The 23187-nt window shown below is 39.6% G+C and overlaps 1 protein-coding gene across 1 annotated transcript in view; it reads right to left on the bottom strand.

Moving 5' to 3' along the window:
• Nucleotides 1-1227: 1227 nt before the first annotated feature.
• BANK1 (B cell scaffold protein with ankyrin repeats 1) overlaps nucleotides 1228-23187 on the bottom strand; it is a 181410-nt gene continuing 159450 nt past the window's right edge. Inside the window, exons 12-19 of the mRNA XM_049786529.1 lie at nucleotides 22335-22692; nucleotides 21309-21602; nucleotides 13468-13530; nucleotides 6888-7066; nucleotides 6148-6211; nucleotides 3741-3770; nucleotides 2779-2834; nucleotides 1228-1287 (exon numbers count right to left, since the gene is read on the bottom strand). Coding sequence (XP_049642486.1) covers nucleotides 1228-1287; nucleotides 2779-2834; nucleotides 3741-3770; nucleotides 6148-6211; nucleotides 6888-7066; nucleotides 13468-13530; nucleotides 21309-21602; nucleotides 22335-22692 — 1104 coding nt within the window. The remainder of the gene's footprint in view (nucleotides 1288-2778; nucleotides 2835-3740; nucleotides 3771-6147; nucleotides 6212-6887; nucleotides 7067-13467; nucleotides 13531-21308; nucleotides 21603-22334; nucleotides 22693-23187) is intronic.

The following is a 23187-nucleotide window of genomic DNA, read 5'->3' as shown; positions in this document are numbered from 1 at the left end:
CAGGTGATCACATTGACTTTATTAGAAAAGACGAATTTTATCACTGGGCTTCACATTTTAATAAGAACAAGGTAAGTGGTAAAATATATCTCCAGTCAGGAGATGATTTTATACAGAAATAGACCATGTTGGTTTTTCTTAACCCTTCAAGTGGGAACGACCACAGGAATGGGTGCCAGCAGATCAGGGTATGTGGTTTCTGGAAAGCACAGACAAGTGCTGTATTCCTGACACCAGTGCATTGGAGGGAGTCAGTGTCTTATGGGAAACTCTGGCCATTGTTTGCAGAGCGGATAGTCTTGGCATTTTATAGAAGACATAAAATAATCAGATGTGTGTTGGTATCATTGACTTTACTCATTGAAATCAGTTGAGTTTGTTAACATTTTTTCATGGACTGATAAGCAGAAGAATCTTAGTGGTTAATTCTTATTATGAAATTCATATAGTTCTGCTCATTTTACTTAACATGAAATCCATAGAATGATAAAACATCATCTATTATAAGCTTATAAGTTGTTTTTTTAAAAAGAGATGAAATTACAATTCATGTGATTGTAACTTATAGAAATGTGTAATAATTTGAGTTAAAGTTAAAAATGATGATGCTTCTGAGAACATTATGTGATAGTACTTATTGCCTTTGAATGTGAAGAACGGAGCAGCCACTTGAAAGAACCCTATGTTTATTCTAAGATCAGGAGGAGTAAACTACACCTCAAACAGGACCAATAACTTTTCTGTCGAGCACTGAACTCTTCTGCTCTTGTTTCCTATAATTTTCAAAGAATGAAAGTGCTTCCTGGAATTCAATTTTAATTTTGACACACACTCCTGAGGCAGGAAAAATGCCAATAAATTGTGGCCACAGTAAATCCCAAGGTTCAGAGGCTTTCATGGTCAGCTTGGCTCTCAGTTAGCAGCACAGGCCAGTTTGATTTGCTCAGAAAACAGCATATGCAGAATCCTGGTTCACCAGCATCTGAAAATGAGGTCACAGGAAATGAGTTAGAGTCCTGGTTCAAGAGTCAGAATTGATTAGCTGGTACAGAGTCAGTTGGACACATAAATCTTTGTAAGAAATACCTTTAGCTTGCAGAAAAATACACACTAGCCCTTTCAGGGGAAGACAACAAAATATTTAAAGTAATTTGTTTGCTAGACAAATGATCCCTTTAAGTTCCTGCTTGAAATGGTCCTCAAAACACAGATAATACTTTACCTTCTTTAGTGATCTTTCTTACAACAGAAACCAAATTCTTTTTCAACTTGAACTCGTGCAGGAGGCTAAGGAAGGAAAACAATATGGAACTAGCATTTTTTTTTCGTTTTAAGATGAATAAAGAAACATGATAAAATTACAGTTTTCTTTTACTGGAAAAATAATGTAGAAGAGATAATACCTCTCTGTAACAGTAAAGAATTGTTTTCAAGTTCAATACCACAAAATTCCTTAAATTAAAATTTTATCTTCATTTTGAAGGAGAATAGTTTAAATATTGAGACTTTAATTTTCCTTGTAGTCAAAATATTGCTCTCTGAAACCAAAACCAAATAATCCATGGTTGTATACTCCTTGAAATCTTGTAGAAAAATCTTTGACAAGTATATTTTGATAAACTGGATTTGGGTCTAGTTGGAACCCTACAACTGTGCTAGTGTCAAACTAATAAAAACTCAATTACTTATTTTAAACCCTAAGTCTGTAGCACATTGATGGGTCACAGAATGAGCTAGAAATGCAATTATATCAACCAATCTCTAACAGTGAATAACATTTTTGGTTACTGATAACTTATTCTGGAGACAAAATTTGGCTTCAAGGATCATTAGGAAAATGATGTTTGCTCATTAGAATTTCTTACCATGGCTTCTCACTCTGGACTTAAGCAGGAAATCTTGCTGCTACACTTTGATAATATATAATTTGGTGACTGCATGTTTTCTGCATCCCATATGTAGATAGTTGGAATGACATGACTTTCATGTAGAAAAATTGGTGGTTAGAGAACTGAGTTGTTTTAAAATAGTCCTGGATCCCAACTTGATGATTTATTTGCTTAGTGTTATTTTTTAGCTCTTCATTAACAATTTACAATTGATCTTCAATGAACTCTTGTGAAGTAGTCCATATTTAAGTGAAAGTATTTGGGGTCATATTTTTTTCTATTACCAAACTTCAATCCCTGTATCTAGTCTGAAGGAGATAACTTAGAGTTCTCTGTTAAAAACATTGTAGTCACAGTTCCTCTAAAATTTAGTTGGTTTGCACATGTGGGATTCAACTATGCTTGTGCATTTTTTGGCTGGGTCTGGATGTACTCAGAAACCATCTCTGAGCCTGCATGCTATCTCTCTGGGCATTTCATCTGAGTTCCTTATTTACTTATCAATAATTAGCTTTTGTAATTTACTCATAGCTTATGCCATCTAGTTTGCTCATATTTATAAGAATGTTTCAAAGTATAGTTAGGAAAGAAGGCACTCTTGTTTCTCAACATTTCTTTCCTTGCGGGGCCGGAGAGATAGCATGGAGGTAAGGCGTTTGCCTTTCATGCAGGAGGTCATCGGTTCGAATCCCGGCGCCCCATATGGTCCCCTGTGCCTGCCAGGAGCAATTTCTGAGCCTGGAGCCAGAAATAGCCCCTGAGCACTGCTGGGTGTGACCCAAAAACCACACACACACACACACACACACAAAACAAAACAAAACAAAAAAAACAAAAAACAAAAAACATTTCTTTCCTTGCAATGAGAAAAAATTAAAGTACAACCTACCTTATTGTTCAAGGATATATTAAGTGACTTATTTTCATTGTAGACACCTTCACTACCTAGAAGTACAAACTCTATTACTACTTCAATATTTTATAAAGTTAATGATTTATTCATCTAGCACAGAAATTTATGTATCCAAAGAGTAGAATAGTTGAAGAAAGAGCATGAAGGCATATAGACAAGACACTTACTTTGCATGTGCTATTTCTCCTACCCTGAGGTTTCATGAGCTAGGACAATGTGAGGCCTTCAGGGAACAATTGCACATTTTTTTTCTGAGTCTTTCTCATGGCCCATTGCTGTTGGTCCAGCCTTTTCCATAGGCTTTTTATTGCTTCTAGATTTCCACAGTGCCCCTAGTTCCTCTCTACACATGTCAGGCCAGTCTTGAGATCTTCTCAGAACTTCCTCTGAAGGAAGACCATAACCAACTTATGTTCACTGATGTTTGCAATTTTTTGAGGGGGTCACACCCGACAGCACTCAGGGGTTCCTCCTAGATCTAGGCTCAGAAATTGCTCCTGGCAGGCTTGGGAGACCACATGGGATGCTGGGATTCAAACCACCGTTCTTCTTCATGCAAGGCAAACACCTTACCTCCATGCTATTTTTATGGCCCCTGATGTTTGCAATTTTGAGTCAGTTCCCTTTGTAGAAATCTCACCTCCATTTGACCTAAGAAATAAAGGCTCACAGTACTGATGTGACTTGCCAGAGGTCGCAGTTAGTACACTTATGAGCCATGTCAGACCAGTAACATGCATGCTCCTATAGCCAAGAGTACAAGGCCTTTAGTACTGCTCTTCTAGAATCTCCTCATACTGTGGATGCCAAATGGCTTCATGAAAGTAAAAAAATATAAAACTGATGTGAACTTTGACAGTAACCTGCCTGAATAAAGTAAGTTTACTTTAGTCTTGAAACTTTAACCCCAAATCATTTAACCAACACAGAAAACTTACTGTTTGGATGGTGCACAATGGTGAGATGATCTAAAACACAAAAAATAATGTTGAGTTTTGCCCAAAATTTATCTCCATCTGTCTTCACTTTATTGCTAACACATTTTGTCTTTGAGGAGATCAAGAAATTTCACAATCAGACTTAAAGAGATGATATACACATGGCAAATAGTATTTGTTTTAATGTTTTGGTCTTTTTTTCCTTCCTGATGCTTGACCCTTGATCTTGGACGATGTTGTCCTAATATGTGGATGTCTGCCTCTCATCTACTAGATTAGTCTGATTGTGATTTAATGGATTCAAAGCTTTTTTTCTGATGAACCACCTTGTTCTACCTCACAAACTGGAGGAGAAATAATGGAGGGTACCAAGACCAAACAATCATATGAACATCAAGTAGAAATAAAAAATGATCAGACTTAAACACCAAATCCAAAGCCAATGACAGCAGGATCAATACTCAATCCACAACAAGTTAGACACAGAGGGTACCACTTATACTAGCAGTCTGGGGGGCAAAGGAGGGGGATATGGGATGCATGCTGGAAATAGGGGTGGAAGGAGGACAACATTGGTGGTGGGATTACCCCTGATTCAATGTTACTATGTACCTAAAATATTACTGTGAAAAATTTTAATCCACTGTGGTAAAAACAAAAACAAAAATTTCTCAAAAACAAAAAAAACAAAACAAAATCAACAGTAGGTCATTTTAATTTTGGGGGGGGGTTTGGGTCACACCAGGCAGCTCTCAGGGGTTACTCCTGGATCTATGCTCAGAAATCAGTCCTGGCAGGCTCGGGGGACCTATGGGATGCCGGGACTCGAACTACCATCCTTCTGCATGCAAGACAAATGCCTTACCTCCATGCTATCTCTCCGGCCCCCTAAGGTCATCTTACTTTTAACTGATGACTTTTTTTTCTCATGAATGACATTTTACCATTTCTTTTTAACGTCTTTTTTAAAATACATAAATAAAACAGCAGAAAACTGGCCATTAGAGATGATATACTGGATATTCTGGATTGTGCAATACTCTTCGAAGCTTGTGAGGTACATAGGCTGCTTTTATGCCATTTTCAGGGATGAACCACTGAAAAGCCCTGAGATGTTCTCCAGGTTCCTCAGTGGCAGGGAGTCTACACATCCCAGTGTCCATTTGACTCTTTCCTGTTGGGGGTTTAGTTCTGTAGAATGGGTGTTCCTTTAAGACATAGCCCATGTTCAGGCCCTTGGGTGTCCCTGCTCTGGACTCAGGTCTTCACTCCCCAGACCAATAACTTCACCTTCTCTTACTGCCTGTTCCCTGAAGCCAATGAAGTCCCGTGTTCCATCGATACTGCAGTGTGGCTTGTTGGAAGAAAACTCCCTGTTTTCTGATTAAGACCCCAGAAATTAAGAGCTCGAAATTGGAATCTGCTGTATCTTTGTTTTTTTTTTTTTTTTTTAGAATCATATTCCTTTTTAGAAGGAATTAGAACTGATATCTATTACAAAGAGTTATTTTAAGAAAATAAACATTACCTACTACTGGTGAGGTTCCTACTAAGATGATTGATAGTTACAGACAGGAACATTCCCTATTCCACATTAGAATGAGGTTTGTTGTAGTTCAGTGTTCTTAAAATTAGTAATAGGCTAATGTTTTGGAAAATAAGTCTATGTTTCAGTAAACATATCTAAGAGAGCTTAAAGAGTTCTCTATGCAAAAGTAGATAATCAAATAATACAAAAATAAAATGGATTGTAACAGTGCAAAAGCTAGACGATATGATGGAAAATGGAAGTGGTAAATTTTCACTGTTATGATTGTTAGCTGGAAAGGGTGGTCACAAGACATCGGGTTTCTTTTCAGCTTTGAAATGTATTGTTTATCTTTGTGAAGATTTATCTTATTAATAATGGTTTGTTGCACGCAGATGACAATGAGCGCTTTCCCCTGATAGCAATTGTTAATGATTAGCCAGGGGCATCTGCATTCCTGAGAATCTCACATCCTAGCCACAAGAAAGACAACCTGAGATTTACACTTAAAAAGGACCCACATGTGGACAATTATATGAAAACTGGTAATACTGAGAATATTCTACCTTATTAAAAAGTACGACTTCTTAATAATTGAATATGCTATAAAGTGGCTTGTAAAAAAACAAAAGGAAAACAAGTAATTCTGAGGCAGAATTCGCTTATTTGCAACTTACATAGAAGTCAAAGGGAGGGAAGTTACTATCTGTTGTTTTAATATAAAATACAAAATCTCATTATAGGTCAAAGAAGATGACAAATATTTTGTGTGTTAACTCAGCACTGCAGGGCCCTGAGGGTCAGGGATGATCATGTCTTTTCATACCAAGTACCCAGGAGTGCTGTAGTTTTGACCTTGAGTGAGCACATTTTACCTACCATAGATGTTTTCATCTTCTGGCCTCTTCCCAATAATGCAATCTCGAAGTTGGCGTAGTTTTTCCTTAACGAGGAAATGATGAGAGAGAAAGAAACTTAGAGATTTGTCATCACAGAAGCACATGCTGTGCTCATGGATGGCCCTCCTGCTCCCAGGATGGGGGTGCAGCATCCCCCAGTACAGATGCAGACAAGGGAGCCCTGTGCTTTAGGTTGGTGTGGATGGCAGCATGGGCAATAATCTACGTTCCATACAAATATAGGAAGACACAGTTTCCCAAGTGTTGTTTGTTGTTTCTTTTGGAGATCCAACTATCAGGGCTCAGGGGTACCATATTAAGTTCCAGGAATCTGATTCTGGCCCACTCTACTATTGCTCTGGGCCCCAATTTTTAAGTTTAAGGGAAGATAAAATTTGTTCCACTTAATCTAGACCATTGCCTGAGAAGATGGAATCTTCTTTCTTTAAAGTCTGGTCTACATCACACACTTCCCATAATTCTGAGTATGTCAAGATCTCTATCTTGATTCCATCAAGAGGAGTGCCAGATGGTTGTGTGCATCCTTCAGCCCTGATGCCCAAGTCTCTGCATTGAGCCCATCGATGGCTTGTGAATGGAAAAGCAGAAGGTTTTTCCATTGCCATGTTATAGTTTGAGCATCTTTGTGATTCTACAAGCCCCAAAATGGTGCTGTGAAGCTGGCGCAAAGTTGGTCCATACTGCTGATGCCCATGGTACCTGCTGTCTCGCCTCCAGGTCATCCTGGTCCAGCTGCCACTGCCGGAAGAGTTCTAAGGCAGTGTCCATGGATAACTCTCTATTACGCACTCTCTCCTGCAGGATAATGAGTTCCTCCTGCCCAGCATCCAGGCAGCCCTTCCCCATGGCAGGCATGTGACTCCCGTCCTGAGCTCTGTCTGCAGGAGAGGAGGTGCAAGCAGGGATCAGGTCAGTTTGATGGGGGCAGTTGGTGCTATACAGGAGCAATTAGTTTTTCTGTTTCCTCTGGTACTGGGCAGGGCTGGACTCTGAGACTCACATGCAAGGCAAGGGCTTAGTGCTGAGCTTCAGCCCTTAGTTGGACATGTTTGCTCTTCCAGTGCCATGAGTAGATAGGGAATGAACCAGTACAATGGAAAAAATAAGATCTCTCCCTCCCTCCCTCTCTCCCTCCCTCCCTCCCTCCCTTCCTTCCTTCCTTCCTTCCTTCCTTCCTTCCTTCCTTCCTTCCTTCCTTCCTTCCTTCCTTCCTTCCTTCCTTCCTTCCTTCCTTCCTTCCTTCCTCCCTCCCTCCCTCCCTCCCTCCCTCCCTCCTTCCTTCCTTCCTTCCTTCCTTCCTTCCTTCCTTCCTTCCTTCCTTCCTTCCTTCCTTCCTCCCTCCCTCCCTCCCTCCCTCCCTCCCTCCTTCCTTCCTTCCTTCCTTCCTTCCTTCCTTCCTTCCTTCCTTCCTTCCTTCCTTCCTTCCTTCCTTCCTCCTTCCTTCTTTCCTCCCTCCCTTCCTCCCTCCTTCCCTTCCTCCCTCCCTCCTTCCCTTCCTCCCTCCCTCCTTCCCTTCCTCCCTCCCTCTTTCTTTCTTTCTTTCTTTCTTTCTTTCTTTCTTTCTTTCTTTCTTTCTTTCTTTCTTTCTTTCTTTCTTTCTTTCTTTCTTTCTTTCTTTCTTTCTTTCTTTCTCTATCTATCTATCATCTATCTATCTATCTATCTATCTATCATCTATCTATCTATCTATCTATCTATCTATCTATCTATCTATCTATCTATCTATCTATCTATCTATCTAGATATATAGGACATTCCACCCCCAAAAACCTAGATACACAATTCGTCTCCAATGTATATCGGTTATTCTCCAGGATAGATTACATGCTGACACATAAAATATACCTCCATAAAATCAAGAGGATAGAAATTTTGCAGGCTACCTTTACTGACCACAAGGCTCGGAAATTAGATGTGAACTACAAATGCACAAAGAAGAAAAACTTTAACACCTGGAAGTTAAACAACCTGCTACTGAACAACCAGTGGGTCCTAGATAAAATCAAAGAGGAAATCAAAACTTTCCTGGAAACAAATGATAATGAAGACACAAACTTCCAGAATCTATGTGACATAGCAAAAGCGATCCTGAGACAAAAATTTATAGCTTTGCATGCACACATCAGGAAGGAAGAAGGGATCTACCTGAATAGCTTAATGATGCAGCTCATAGAACTAGAAAGTACTCAACTAAAGGACCCAAAAATAGGGAGACAGAAGGAAATAACAAAGCTGAGAACAGAAATCAACGAAGTGAAAACCCAAAAAACAATCGGAAAGATCAACGAAAGCAGAAGTTGGTTCTTTGAAAAAATAAAAAAGATTGATAGACTATTGGCAAAACTCACAAAGAAAGAGAGAGAAACTTGATAACCCATATTAGAAATGAAAAGGGGAGATCACGACAGATATTGCAGAGATCCAAAGGGTAATCAGAGACTACTTTGAGAAACTCTTTGCTACTAAACATGAGAAACTAGAAGAATTGGATAAATTCTTGGACACTTATAACCTTCCACAGTTAAGTAAGGAGGATGTAGCATATCTAAACACCCCCATCACTACTGAGGAAATTGAAACTGTAATCAAAAAGTCTTCCCAAAAAGAAAAGCCCAGGCCCAGATGGATATACTAATAAATTCCTTCAAACCTTTCAAGAGGAGCTACTACCAATCCTAGCCAGGCTCTTCCATGAAATTTAAAAAACGAGAACACTCCCAAACAGATTTTATGAAGCCAACATCGCCTTGATACCCAAAGCAGACAGAGATGCTGCCATAAAAGAAAATTACAGACCAATATCCCTGATGAATGCATATGCAGAGATCTTCAACAAAATCCTGGCAAATAGGATCCAATGCATCATCAAGAAGATCATACACTACGACAAACTAGGTTTCATCCCAGGAATGCAAGGATGGTTTAATCTATCAACATCATACACAACATCAACAACAAGAAAAATAAAAATCACATGATCATATCAATAGACGCAGAGAAAGCATTTGATAAGGTCCAACACCCATTCTTGATCAAAACTCTCAGCAAGATGGGAATGGAAGGAACCTTTCTCAATCTAGTTAAAGCCATTTACCACAAGCCAATGGCAAATATTATCCTCAATGGAGAAATACTAAAAGCCTTTCCTCTAAATTCTGGTACAAGACAAAGTTTTCTGCTCTCACCACTCCTCTTGAACATAGTACTAGAATTGCTTGCTATAGCGATCAGGCAAGAAAAAGATCTCAAGGGAATCCAGATAGGAAAGGAAGAAGTCAAGCTCTCACTATTTGCAGATGACATGATACTCTACTTAGAAAACCCTAAAGACTCTACCAAAAAGCTTCTGGAAACAATAGATTCATATAGCAAGGTGGCAGGCTACAAAATTAACATGCAGAAATAAATTGCCTTTTTATACACCAATAATGATACGGAAGAGATGAACGTCAAGAAGGCAATCCCATTCACGTTAGTGCCACACAAACTCAAATATCTTCGAGTCAACTTGATCAAAGATGTGAAGGACCTATACAAAGAAAATTATGAAGCCCTGCTCCAAGAAATAAGAGAGGACACACGGAAATGGAAACACATACCCTGCTCATGGATTGGCAGGATTAACATCATCAAAATGGCAATACTCCCCAAAGCATTGTATAGATTTAATGTGATCCCTCTAAAGATACCCATGACATTCTTCAAAGAAGTGGATCAAACACTTATGAAGTTCATCTGGAACAATAAACATCCTCGAATAGCTAAAGCACTCCTAGGGAAAAGGAAAATGGGAGGCATTACTTTCCCCAACTTTAAACTGTACTACAAAGCAATAGTTATCAAAACAGCATGGTATTGGAATAAAGACAGACCCTCAGATCAGTGGAATAGGCTTGAGTTCTCAGACAATGTTCCCCAGACATACAATTACCTAATCTTTGACAAAGGAGCAAGAAATCCTAAGTGGAGCAGGGAAAACCTCTTCAACAAGTGGTGCTGGCAGAACTGGTTAGCCACTTGCAAAAAAGCAAACATAGACCCCAGGTTAACATCATGTACGAAGGTAAAATCCAAATGGATTAAAGACCTTGATATCAGACCTGATACCATAAGGTGTATAGAACAACATGTAGGTAAAACACTCCATGACATTGAGACTAAAGGCATCTTCAAGGAGGAAACTGCACTTTCCAAACAAGTGGAAGAAGAGATCAACAGATGGGAAAACATTAAGCTGAGAAGCTTCTGCACCTCAAAAGAAATAGTGCCTAGGATACAAGAGCCACCCAGCTTGTGGGAGAAACTATTCACCCAATACCCATCAGATAAAGGGCTAATATCCAAAATATACAGGATACTGACAGAACTTTACAAGAGAATAATCACAGAGAACCGGAAACTTTCCTAAATGCGAGTCTTTAACTCTCTCCTTTATACAGAGGGAGATTTCCTCTCATGCCTTACTCTCCCATTTTCCACAAGAGTACTGCTAAGGTGATGTGGAGTATTTGTGGTCCAGTTCCTTATGCTCTGGAGCCCCCTATTACTGTATCCCTGTGACCCTGATCCCTGAGGATTGCCTGTAGCCAGACTCTTGCTCAGTCTCACATTCAGAAGCCTCCACACCCCTGTGTTTGTTCCTGTACTTTTCCATCCACTTCTATCCCACCTTCAGTATCTCGGCATCAAACCCCCACATTTTCTTCAGGATTTCATTTCTCTCCCACTGCAGCCTCTACTTCACCACTGGGAGCAATTGGATATGATTGAGTCTAACAGAATCAGAATGTTTATCATTCTATTTAGTCATGTTTGCTCTTCTTCTCGGGCCACAGTGATGCTATGAGAGCCAAGGAAAGTCTGCTCAGACTCCTGAGCAGATCCTTAGCCAGCTCTACTCTCCTCATCTGAGGAGGGACCTGGGTAGTGAATAGAGGTGGCTTTGGGGAGGATTGTCAAGAACAGAATGGGTGTCACTCAGGGGAATGAAACAAAAATGGTGTTCCTGAAGGAGCGGAATTTGAAATCTGGACCCTAAGCCCATTTCTCAAGTTTCTCTAGCCTCATTCCTTTCTTATTAATTGTCCTCTAGTCTCATGCCACACCCCATTCCCATGATTTCTCCCTGGGCCCTGCTAAGAAATGCTGCCTTAGACCATTTCATGGAGTGGCAGTGGAAATAAGGATATTTCTAGGTCCCTGAAGAAGGAGCAGGTTTTTCTCTGACTCTGATTTTACCACGTCTTTTAAGTAAGAATCCTGTTCTATAAACACTTCTTATTTGGCAGGGGCCCAATGAACGAAGCATTCTAGTCACTGGATGGGATCCCGGACAGATGATGGATTGGGATTGGGTGTCCTGAGCATAAGAGCCTTCAAAGCTGATCAGCTTAACCTCCTCCCATCCCCCTCCACCAAGCAACCTTTAGTTCTCAGTGAGAGAACTCAGTGAGAGAACCCAGCTGCCCTGCCTGCCAGGGCTGGTTTCATGGAAAGCCTAGATTGTGACCTCATCTTGGCATTTCAGGTTTTAAAATTCACTTGAGAAAACATTTAAAAATATGTATTTTGATGGAAACCTTCTTTGAACTGCAGAATCCCTATAATTTCCTTGTATATTATTTAAGATATGAAATATGATTTGTAGAGATCAGTTTCCATGGAAATGGTGTCATTAATTTTCTGTTTCTCAGGAAACGACCTTGTTTCTTTCCTATTTGCTGGGCTCCCATTCCCACGACTTTCACCTGGCCCCCATTGAGAAATGATGCTTAGACCATTACATAATGTTGTGGGGCAAGGAATACTGGGTATTTTCAGGTCCTGGAGAAGGCACCCTTATATTACTTCCTTGTCTTAGCAATATTATAACCTCCTACCAATCTTTTGGAAGTCTAGAACATGGTCCATCTGAAATGCTTGTACCCAGAAAATAGTGGAAGAATTTTAAAAATATATTGCCTTTAGAGATTCTTCCAAACATTTTCTAAATGGGTCTTTGTGAAAACTGGTGAAGAAAGTATTGCCTTTTCCTATTCTACCAGGAAACTGCAGTATGTGTGACGCACATTCAAAATTCAGGAATAGGCATGTTTGACTTTCCTGCTATGCCCGTCATAGGCTTGGTGGTCGTAATTATCAAAAAGAGCTTAGGGAAATGATGGCAAAGTTTAAGTCCATCATTAATTTCAAAATCTTCCCAATTAGTCTTATTTACAAAATGTTGCTTAGTAGTTATTTTTTTTCCCTGAAAGTACAGGCTAGAGGAAGTTTTTCTAATATCTTCAATTTTGATGTTCCCCATGTCATTGTAAATACAACCTCATCTGTTTTTCTTCTTCTAAATTTTTGATGCCTATGAAAGCCCTGGAAAGGCTCTATGCTGACTAATCAAATCAGCACTAAGTTATATTTTAACATCAAGGGAAAATTTTATACAAATGTTGACTGCAACCCTCAGGAAGTTAAAAAAGGTAATATGACTTTGCTGAAGCAGTGAGGTGACTGGATCCACACAGTCAGAAACTGCATAGTTAGTTCCTGTTTCCCACTAATCTTCACATCAGGAGATTATCTTTACTCTGCCTGGGAACAGATAGGACTGAGTGCTCCGTGGACTGTGTCATGGTACTTGTGACTTGTCACTTTCCTTTCCTCTTTTCCTGATATTTATCAGATTTTCCTCTGAATTCTACCCAAATTTAATTTAAAAAAAAAACACGATAATTAGAACACTACTTTAGATAAATTTTCTCATTAAGAGCTCCAAGCATCTGGATTCTAATTGTACAATGAGTTAATGTAGTATTTATTTGGTTTAGAGGCCACACTGAGCAGTGTTCAGGGCTTATTTCTTGGCAAGGTTCAGTGGACCATATGGAGTGTTGGGGATCAAACTTAGGATGCAAACGCCCTACCTGCTATATAAATGCTCCAGATCCATTTAGGTTTTTGGAAAGATTATGGTGCTTGAAAACATAATAGGCTAAACCGTAAAATATATTAAGTCTGGAAAAATAGTACAGCAGGCAGGTTGGCTTGCCTTATGAGTGTTCGACCTCAGTTCAGACCCAGCACCTCATAAACATATGATGCCCCAGCCTACCAAAAGTGATCCCTGAACCAGGATTAAGGAAAAAATTTTCCTTGTATTTTATTTGCAAAATTGTGTTGACTAATATACAAAAGAGTGAAATTAATCAGTACACAATGATTTACCTCAACGGCTGAACTTTTCCTGTATTAATGGAACATTAGGCTTATGAGAAGGTGTCAGTACCTTGTTTTTTGGTACGGAACTTGTCACCATCAGATCGTCTTCTGGCTGTCTTCTGTTGGAACACTATGAAGGAGACAGCATTGTATCTTATTATTTTTTGAACATAAACAGACGAGGCTATACCATGGAAGTCCCCAGGAAGCTGGCATGCATCCACAATTGCCCCAGTAACAAGGCCTGGATTATATGAATTTTGAGTAGGAGGGTTATTAAATTTACATTTTTCTTCATTTGTGCATTTTCTGTGGGAGAAATCATGTAATACTGATGCAATGCCTCACTGAACAATTTAAATCAACACATGTTTCCATTTTGATAGCAGGTAAAGATAAAAAAAGTTGCATTTTGCTAAATGACAGATGTTGAAATAATGAAAAATTCCATTTGTATGAAATTACTCCTGCTGACTTTTGATGATAAGTGAGAACAATGATTTGTTTTTTCTTAAGCAGATGGAAAGATGGTTGTATTTTCACAGATGCAACAAGTAACTTGGTTTCATCATTCAATTAGACCTCAAGACAATTAAAGCAGCTTACTTGAATTGCTTTATCTAAAAGTGCTTTGTTCTCATTTATTTCCTCATATAAAGTTCTCAGACAAGTCAACATTACTCATCCCATTTTGCAGATGACAGATAAAATCGATTGTTTAATATTTATTGGACACCCACAAAGTCCTCTGTCGCTTCTGGCATTTGTTAATGAAAGTCTACACTCTTTATAACTTGACATTTGCAAATGAATCTCTGAGAGTTCCATTTATTTTTCATGGACAGTCTGTATTGTGGGGTTTGGGATCTGAAAGCAACCTTGGAGATTCAGTTCAAACTTGTATAATAATAGATGAAAGACAAGATGAAGCAAATAGCTTCTAAAGGGTAAAAGATTTTGCAGTGATTATAGAACTGTGACGGATGATGGGATTCAGACAGTCTACCCTGAGAGATCTGATGCTTGGTGCTTTACAAAACTGCTATATGTCTAGTTCCTACTATTTCCTTCTCAAGAGATGGGGGGTAAAGGGAGGACATACCAGGGAGCGTGGGATCTGCCTCCAGAGCACTCCAGGATCGGCTGGACCAGAATATGTGTTCTGTAGTTGTTTTAATGAATATTAAAGCCCAAGACATCCTCTCTGGAATTAATCCAAGTGCCCCATCCCTGTCCCATCACCTCAAAATGTACTGAATATATGATATTTCAGCTGCTATTCAGAGAAAGAGCATACCACTATGTTTGCATTGTATGATGTGCTTATGAAAAATTATCTACATAAGATATTTTTGGTAGAAAATCAATTTTCTGCTTCAACTTAGTATATGGAAAACATGTTATATATAACTTGCAAGTTCTAGGTTTGTGGCTTACATTTTTACTATGTTCCACATGTGTCTGAATTGAAGGACATTAGAAGCATTTTCACAAACTGTTGGATTCTTCTTGCCCCATGGGCAGTTCTAAGAATCTTAAAAGAAACTTTACAAAATGAAATCTTTTCAAATTTCAATAATGCTGATTGTGTCCTTTTGGGGGTGTCAAATTGTTAATAGCTAAAGCTATCTGAAACCAAATAAAGTTTTAGTTTGGCATTATTAAGATTAAAAGGACTCTGAATCCAAAGGTAAAATCAGATGAATTCTCCAAGTTAAAAATACATTAAAGCCTTAAAAATTTGGACCTTTGCAGTTACAAAGACTTGGAATGTATTTCAGTTTTGGGTGTTAACTTACTAAAACTCTCCTATGGAGATGGCTCAGGGCCTGAGTATTAAGATGCCTGGTTGGGTCCAAGTAGTGCTAGGAGAGGCCTTACCGCTCCCTCCCAAGTATTTACTCTATTTTATTGAAATGTTTTCCTCTGCTCAACTCCTGACCTTTAAGAAGTGAACATTAATAACTGCTCCCTCAGTTTCTGTTGATGCAACTGAGAAAGCCTGTTTGTACCTGAGATTTCCCACAATTTATCATAAACACTGGTACAATAGTTCTGTAAAAGTTCTCTCTGGAACTGATTTTGTCAACCACAACTGAGCAGAACATTTCCTGGCATTAGAAAAGGACCTTGGGGTTTGGTAAGGAGCATGTCCAGAGCCTGTAGTCATTCCCAAGACAATATTCTTTAAGGGTGGAGAAACCCAGTATCTCTTAGGCCAAGGGAATTCCCTTTCTAAATTCCCCAATACTTACTGTGCTTATGCAAAACAAACAAAACCCCAAAAACACAGAACCTTGACACATCAACCTTCCTTTCTCCCCCATCTTTTCTTTCCCTTTCTCTCATTGTTGTTTTAGCTGTTGTTTATTTTTGCTGTCGTGTTTCTTGTCGTTGCCTGTTTTTTTTTTTTTCCTATTTTTCCCAACAGAACCAAAGGGCTTGAATCATCTTGTTTTGCCTCATAAATGAGGAGAAAAAAAGTGGATAGTATCAGGAGCAGTCACATGAACATTGAGTGGAAATAAAAATTTGATCAGACCCAAACACCAAACCCAAAATCATCAATAAAAAAGTGGATGGTACCAGGAGCAAACAGACATATGAACATTGAGTGATAATAAAAAAATGATCAGACCCAAATACCAACAGCAAAGTCATCAACAACAGAATAAAGATACCCAATCTGCAACAAGTTATATACAAAAGGAATCAACTACACTAGAAGTACAAGGAGCAAAGGAGGGAGGTATAGGATGCATGCTGGGAACAGGGTGGAGGGAGGACCACACTGGTGGTGGAAATGGCCCTAATCCACTGTCACTATGTACCTTAAATATAACTTTGAAAAACTTGTAATTCACATTGGTCAGAAAAAAAAGTTCTCTCTAGAATAGACATGCATTGAATTAAAACAATTATAATATTAAATATTCAAAAAATTAGGCAAAGCATAATTATTAGAAGAAAATCAAAGGGAAAGAAAGGCAAAACCTAATATATCTGCTTGGACTGTCTCTTCAGGCTGATTTTTGCAGGGAATTTTCCATGTCAGCCTCATTTGTGACTTTTTTTCAAGAATGTAGGCTGGCCTGGAGAATGAGGGATAGACCCCACTGTTCTGTGACCCACTGGACATGGGCCGTGCCCTGTGCCTAAGTAATTTGGACCAGGTTGACTGGCCAGAGAATGCAGAAGCCAAACACTGGCTCTGAGATCCACGACCCTCTTCCTTCACTAATAAGGCCAGAGACCAATCCATTCTCTGACAATGATTGAACAATGATTTTCCTCAGAGAGTCTACAAGAATTTGCATTTCATGAGGCCTGGCGGTGGCGCTAAAGGTAAGGTGCCTGCCTTCCCTGCGCTAGCCTTGGACAGACCGCGGTTCGATCCCCCGGTGTCCCATATGGTTCCCCAAGCCAGGAGCAACTTCTGGGTCTCCCAAGCCAGGAGCAACTTCTGAGCGCATAGCCAGGAGTAATCCCTGAGCGTTACCGGGTGTGGCCCAAAAACCAAAAAAAAAAAAAAAAAAAAAAAAAGAATTTGCATTTCAGTTGCATTGCAGATGATCAATTTGAAGGACAAGTGCAAAAAAAATCTGTGGGAAAAAAATTCTGAGAGCACCTACATTGTACTTGACATTTTGGGGTCCCAGAAACTAACCTCTCACGTAAAGGTCAGACACAACTTTGCTGCATTGCTAAATGCCAAGGGCAACTTAATGGTGATGGAAAATTGAAAAGGAAGAAAATTATATTCTACCCAATTCAGGAAAATGAACTCTGAAGAAGCCTCTTTGTTCTTTTAACTCTGAGTGGGAAATCCTCTCTTGAGGTGCAAAAAATTTTCCCAACAGGCAGTTACTTCTCTGACTGATTTAGAGATAGTTCTAGTATTGTGTAGGAAATGCTCATTTTCTTTTCTTGCTTTTGTCATAAGAATTCTATAAAACAAAGACTATAAATCCACATTAGTGCCACACTATTCCTAAAGCTTTATGAATTTCAACCTTCAAAATATGATAAGGAAATAAACTAGAGAGAATATTTTATCATAAAGCAGCCAGGCTTCAAAAGCTTCACTTAAGAAAAAGGATTCTTTCTTAAAATGTTTCTTTCCGTGCAAGATTAGGTAAGAACAATAGGAATGAAGTAAAATACAATCAACACCATGAAACAGACAAAAACAGGGGTCAGAAAGAAGGTTCAGGGGTTATGGTCCACACAATTGACCCCTGTTTCATCCCTAGCACCGTGAACAGCAGTCTCTGAACACTGTTGGGTGTGGGTCAGAGTACTGTCCTGGGGATTGCTCAGGAGCACTTCAGTGAGATTCATCTCTAAATCTGTGTTACCTAACTGTATCTAACGTGAGATGAGGTGAGGTTGGAGTGATGGTGGCAGAGGGCTGCCTTCTGATGCTCAGTGAGCACATCTACAGGCTGAACTCAGTGAGTTCAATGGATTCATCTCATTCTAGAGGACAGACTCCCTTCCCAAATCATTCTTGCTCAACGTAGGATGGCTTAAGATGGGAGAGACAGCCGGACTGAGGAGAATGTCAAAGGAGTGTAAATCAAATCTTCCAGGTCCCTCGATTTGGTTCTTGTCAGGCGGATCGTCTCATTCATCAGTTTGTTGCAGTTGTTACGGGTGGATTCAACAAGGAGAGGCAAACCCATGATTTGTAAATGGGCAACCTCAGACTCCGCCGGTGTCTCCCTTGACAGATCTCATGGGGTCAGAAGGAATATAAAGATATTAAAAATAATCCAGAAGTATATACATTAGAAAACTTGAAGTTTTTGTTTTTCCATTTACTGAGCCTCTGTTTTCTTATTTCCATGAGTAGAATTGCTGAGTGAATTAGAAATTATGAGATTAGCCAACAGAAATTATTCTGAAGACTTGCTAACATGTCCTTTTAGGAGACTGGCTTTCATCTCCCTATGTCTAACTTCTGAATCGAAGAAGAATAAACTTTCACCTTTTTTATATTTTAGTTTATCAAAGTCTGCCTAGTAACTGAGAAAAAATTAGTAGAATTGTTTTAATTATCTACTGAGTGTAACCCACATTTAGATTTTGGTACTCCATATTACCTTGCTCAGAGTTACAAAAGTATTTATAATACGGCACAATTTGAGAGGAAAAAATGGATAGTACCAAGAACAGTCAGTCAAATAAATAGTGGAAATAAAAAAATGATCAAACTTGAACCCATAGTCAATGACAACAGAATCGATACCCAATTTACAACAAGCTGTACAAGTGGAGAACAGTTACACTAGCACTATGGGGGTAAGGAGAGAGATATGGATGCATGCTGGAAACAGGGGTAGAGGAAGGAACAAATGAGGGGGTGCCCCTCATTTATTGTCACTATGTGCCTTAAATATTTCTGTGAAACAATTGTAATTCACTTTAACCACAATAAAAATTTAAAAAAATACTGCTTTTATTCAAACGTGCAATGTAGAGATGAAATCTCAGATATCTGAAGTAGTTTGTTAAGGTGATGTTACTGTGTTGTTAATGACCCTGAATTCTGCAAAGGTGTTCACACTACCTGTTTCTGCTAGTTCTTGGCTATGTTTTGGAAGAGGCAGTAGATCTAGATGCATTCTTTCAACGCCACATCCTGCACTTGTCAGTGTTCTGCGATGACATGTATATTTGGGCCAGAACTGAGGGATTGATATTTTCTAATTGGATAGGTGGATTTCCTGGAAATGATAGCTGTTTATTGGATAGAAAGAAATCCAGGGAAGAAAGATGTGGTAAAAGACTTAGTATGAAAGTGAGAAGCACTGAGGAGGAATTGACAGATGAGTGTGTTTTCTGCCTATGGGACAGATGATTGCCAATGAACAGCATACAAATCTATCCCAGTTTGAGATATAGGCTTTGGCTACAGTCAGCAGTGTTTGGGGGACTAAATGGGGTGCCAGGAATGAACTGTGGCCTGCTGCATGAAAGGCCAGTTCCCTATCTACTGTACTGTCTTCAGCCCACAAGTGTTTTATTCTCAAACATGATCATACAATTCAGAGTAGCCAATCCAAGCATTGCATTCAGCACAGAGAGAACAGGGTCATGAAAATTCAAGAGAAAGAAAACCCACAAATTAAAAGATCTGAGACAAAATAGGATATCTAATTACATTCCTCCCTTACCACCAAAGAGAAAAGAAAGGGGCAAAAAAGGGGTAGATCAAAGGGGCTCCTGGGACACCAGAGTGCTAAGGAGTGGGGGCACAGCCAGGCAAGCAAGCCTCCAGGGGTACTGCCCGGTGGGGTCTGTCTTTTCCTGTGGATACTGGTCCTCAGCACCACTGAGAGGTTTGAGGCTCATGGCTGTCTGTCAGAATTTGTAGTACAGCACTGCTATATGGGTGAAGGTGTTTGCCCTTATATGGCTCATCCCATTTTCTTCCCTGACCCTGCATATAGTCCTCTGAGCAACACAGAATGTAGCCCAAAAACAAACCCCCAAACCAACAAAATGTAGCTAAAAAGATAGTATAGCAGGTTATACAGAGGTAAGTATAGCCAAAGAGATAATATAGCAGTTTTCATTTCTGGTATTGCATATAGTCCCCAGAGCACCAATAGGTATAGTATAGAAACAAACAAAAATAATCTAGACAATTTTGTACAAATTTACTCTACTTTGGATGAAGCATTCATTTTTAAAAGTTCACTGACTTTTATAGTTCCTTAAACATTTTCATCATAGAGTTAAGTATATTATACTGGTCATTTTATATATATATATATATATATATATATATATATATATATATATATATATATATATATATATATATACTGAACAAATGTTCCTACATCTCTCAGAACAGATTGCTTAAAAAACAGAAGGGTGTCCTTTGAACATACGTGGTCATATATTGAATGTTCTATTTACAAATTTGGTTGAAATGATCTGCATATATACTACCTCTTAGCTTATACCCCAAATATTTTCATTCCTAACATTTTGTCCAAAAATCTCTAAAAAACACTCACCCTGATTTTATTTTGCTATCTGTTGTACAGGAATCTTTCAAAACCAAAATTGGTGTTTCTTTCCCATATTTCAAGGATGGTGGCTGGCTTAGGAAATTTATCCCTACCTGTATGCACCACATTGCCCCATCCCCACCTGGCTTAACAGTTTTTTTTTTTTAGAAAAACTATTTCTAATTAAAATCTTATATAAACATATACAATGGTGTTTCATATTGGTTATGTGAAATAGGTTATAATATACAAACTTAGTATTAGCCAGAAATTCCTGAGGGCTGATGCATTACACCAGTGAGTAATATTACATATGAAAAACTCATTATTATTCAAAGATTTGCTTCAGCTTTTAACTTTGGAGCTATTAACTTCAAGGAACCAGTCTAAGTGTTCAGAAATTTAAGATTCCAAAACTTCATTCTGGGTGCTAGGAAATAATGCAGTCCTGTTTCTAAGTAGACCCACAAGAAACGAAAAAATGGGCTGAAAGTAAGTGAAACAGGAACTACAGTAGATAAAGCTAACAAAGAAACGAGGATTCAAATCTCTTTAGGTTTTGGAAATTATTCTATACAGAATTTGGAACAGAAAAGGGAAGACCTTTGTTTTTGTGGGTGACAGCTTTCCTTAGGAGTCTCTTACACAGTCACAAAATGAGTACTAAGCAAAATTTCTCCACATGCAATAATTTCATGTGTGTTTAAATCCATTCCTTACATAGAGTTAGAAACTAGATCTTGCTGATCCTCTTTTCTCGACTCACTGTGGTTCTGAATTTAGAAATGGCCACAGGTTACTCACCTGGACTTAAAGACATTGTTCCTCTTTGGCAGGTTAGGTGCTGGCAGGAGGCCCTCCCCCCAAAGAAGAAGCATTTTACCCTGTGCTATGTAGGGTGTGGTCTCCTCTCTCGGTGGGCTCATGGGGGGCCGAGGGGCAGGAGCAGGAGGCCTGTTGACAATGAAGGACTGACTCCTGGTTTTCATCTTTGTGCTCCTGGAACAGGCCAGCACAGTATCATACTCGCTATCTTGGATCTCGGTGAACGCGTATGGATCCTCCTGGCCCTCTGCCTCTTCTTCCTCCTCAGCGCCAGCTTCACTTCCCACTTCTTGTCTTGATCCGGGATCATACCAATGCTGGCTTGGCTCCATCTGGCTTTCCAGCACGTTCCCTACTTTTAAAAGGTGTACAATGGAGTTACCTTATTGGTGGTCATCAGTCTCTTCCTTGGTCCTCCCAGAATCTGCAGAATAGGAGCACCTGTGTTCCCGGGTAGGTAAAGCACTCCATAAATTGCAAAAGAGAAAATGGTGTCAATTCTATAAATCATCTTAAAGCTTATTACTGTTGGCTTTGTTTAGAGAGAAAGTGAAATACTGTGGACTTCTTGAAGACACATATAATAAACATATGGAAAAATTTTACCATCGTAAATTAATATTGGGATGAATTCTTAGGGTTTTTTTTTTTTGAAGTATTTTACCTTTTACAAGACTTGCCCTGGTATTTTGCCTAAACTTCACCTCTGAAAGGGTCAAGGACTAATATGTAAATTCTCATTCTGGCTGAAGCAGACGAAGTCTGGAGTACCCCTTTGAGACAGGGAGTTCACTTTACCTTAAGGGTTACAGACTCCTTTCCAACTGTCACTTCTTCACTAACTCAGCATGCAGAAAGTAAAACTATTGCTTCTGCTTGGTAAAGGTCTCCTGTGGCTATTATTGGGTAAGACATACACCCAGACAGGCAGAGCCAGGGCCTTCCTACCTCAGACAGATCTAGACAGAGAGATCCTGGGACCTCCTCCCTCAAACACACACCTACCTAGATAGGGAGAGCCAGGGCCCTCGTCCCACAGACACACACCTAGACAGGGGAGAATGCAGAGCTTTCTGGCTGGTACCTTGCAGTGTACAGGGTGCACTTTCCAGCCGGGCTGCACCCTCCGTGGGCCGAGGTGGGGGCAGAGGTGGTCTACTCAGGGGTGGGGGTTCTGTGGGTGTGTCCAGGTTGTCTCCAGTGATGCAGGCATACACGTTTTCATACTGTTCTCCCAGGCTCCCTGTGCTGGCTGCCTGCAGACAGTACTCAGGTTCCACCACTTCCTCCGTCCCTGCCGTAGCTGCATCGTTGGCCCCGGGCCTGTGTGTGAATGAGTGGTCCTCCTGCAGGTCTGTGACTGAAACAGTGCATGGTCTGTGGTGAGATTCTTCGCCTAGGCCAGACGTGCTGTGGCTCTCACACAGCAGGAAACTGGAAACCTAGTGCAAGACTGATGCATATCATTGGACAATTCCTGAGCTTTCAGATAGTTCATCAATGAGCAGCATTTGGTGAGCTCATATAACAACATAATATTCAGCTTTACTAGTTATTGCTTGATTGATTTTTTGCTACTTATGTTAGAAAAGAGCTTAACTGACCAGATAAGTACTGAGCAGATGACAGAAGGGATAATGACAAGCAAAGTATCCATTTAATTTGCTTGTACATGAAGCAGTTAACAATGGGCCTGTGGTTTTTTTTTTTTTTTTTAATATAGACACATGCTTGTCCCAGGGCTATTCTTAATTGTTCCACATGCCCCATGATTCTGAATGTGCCTGATGTGAAGGTGCAAGGCAGAGATGCCTCACATGGGCACCGTGGAATCTACCCTCCAGGGTGACTTTGTGCCTTTTATGGAGCTTCCTGACCCTAGATATATCTTTCCCAGCTTCCGTGGAAGTGCTGGAGCCTCGCACAGTTCCACCTGG

Source organism: Suncus etruscus, chromosome 14 (genome assembly GCF_024139225.1).
Source record: "Suncus etruscus isolate mSunEtr1 chromosome 14, mSunEtr1.pri.cur, whole genome shotgun sequence".
NCBI classification, from domain to species: domain Eukaryota; kingdom Metazoa; phylum Chordata; class Mammalia; order Eulipotyphla; family Soricidae; genus Suncus; species Suncus etruscus.
This window is presented reverse-complemented; position numbering and strand designations above follow the sequence as displayed.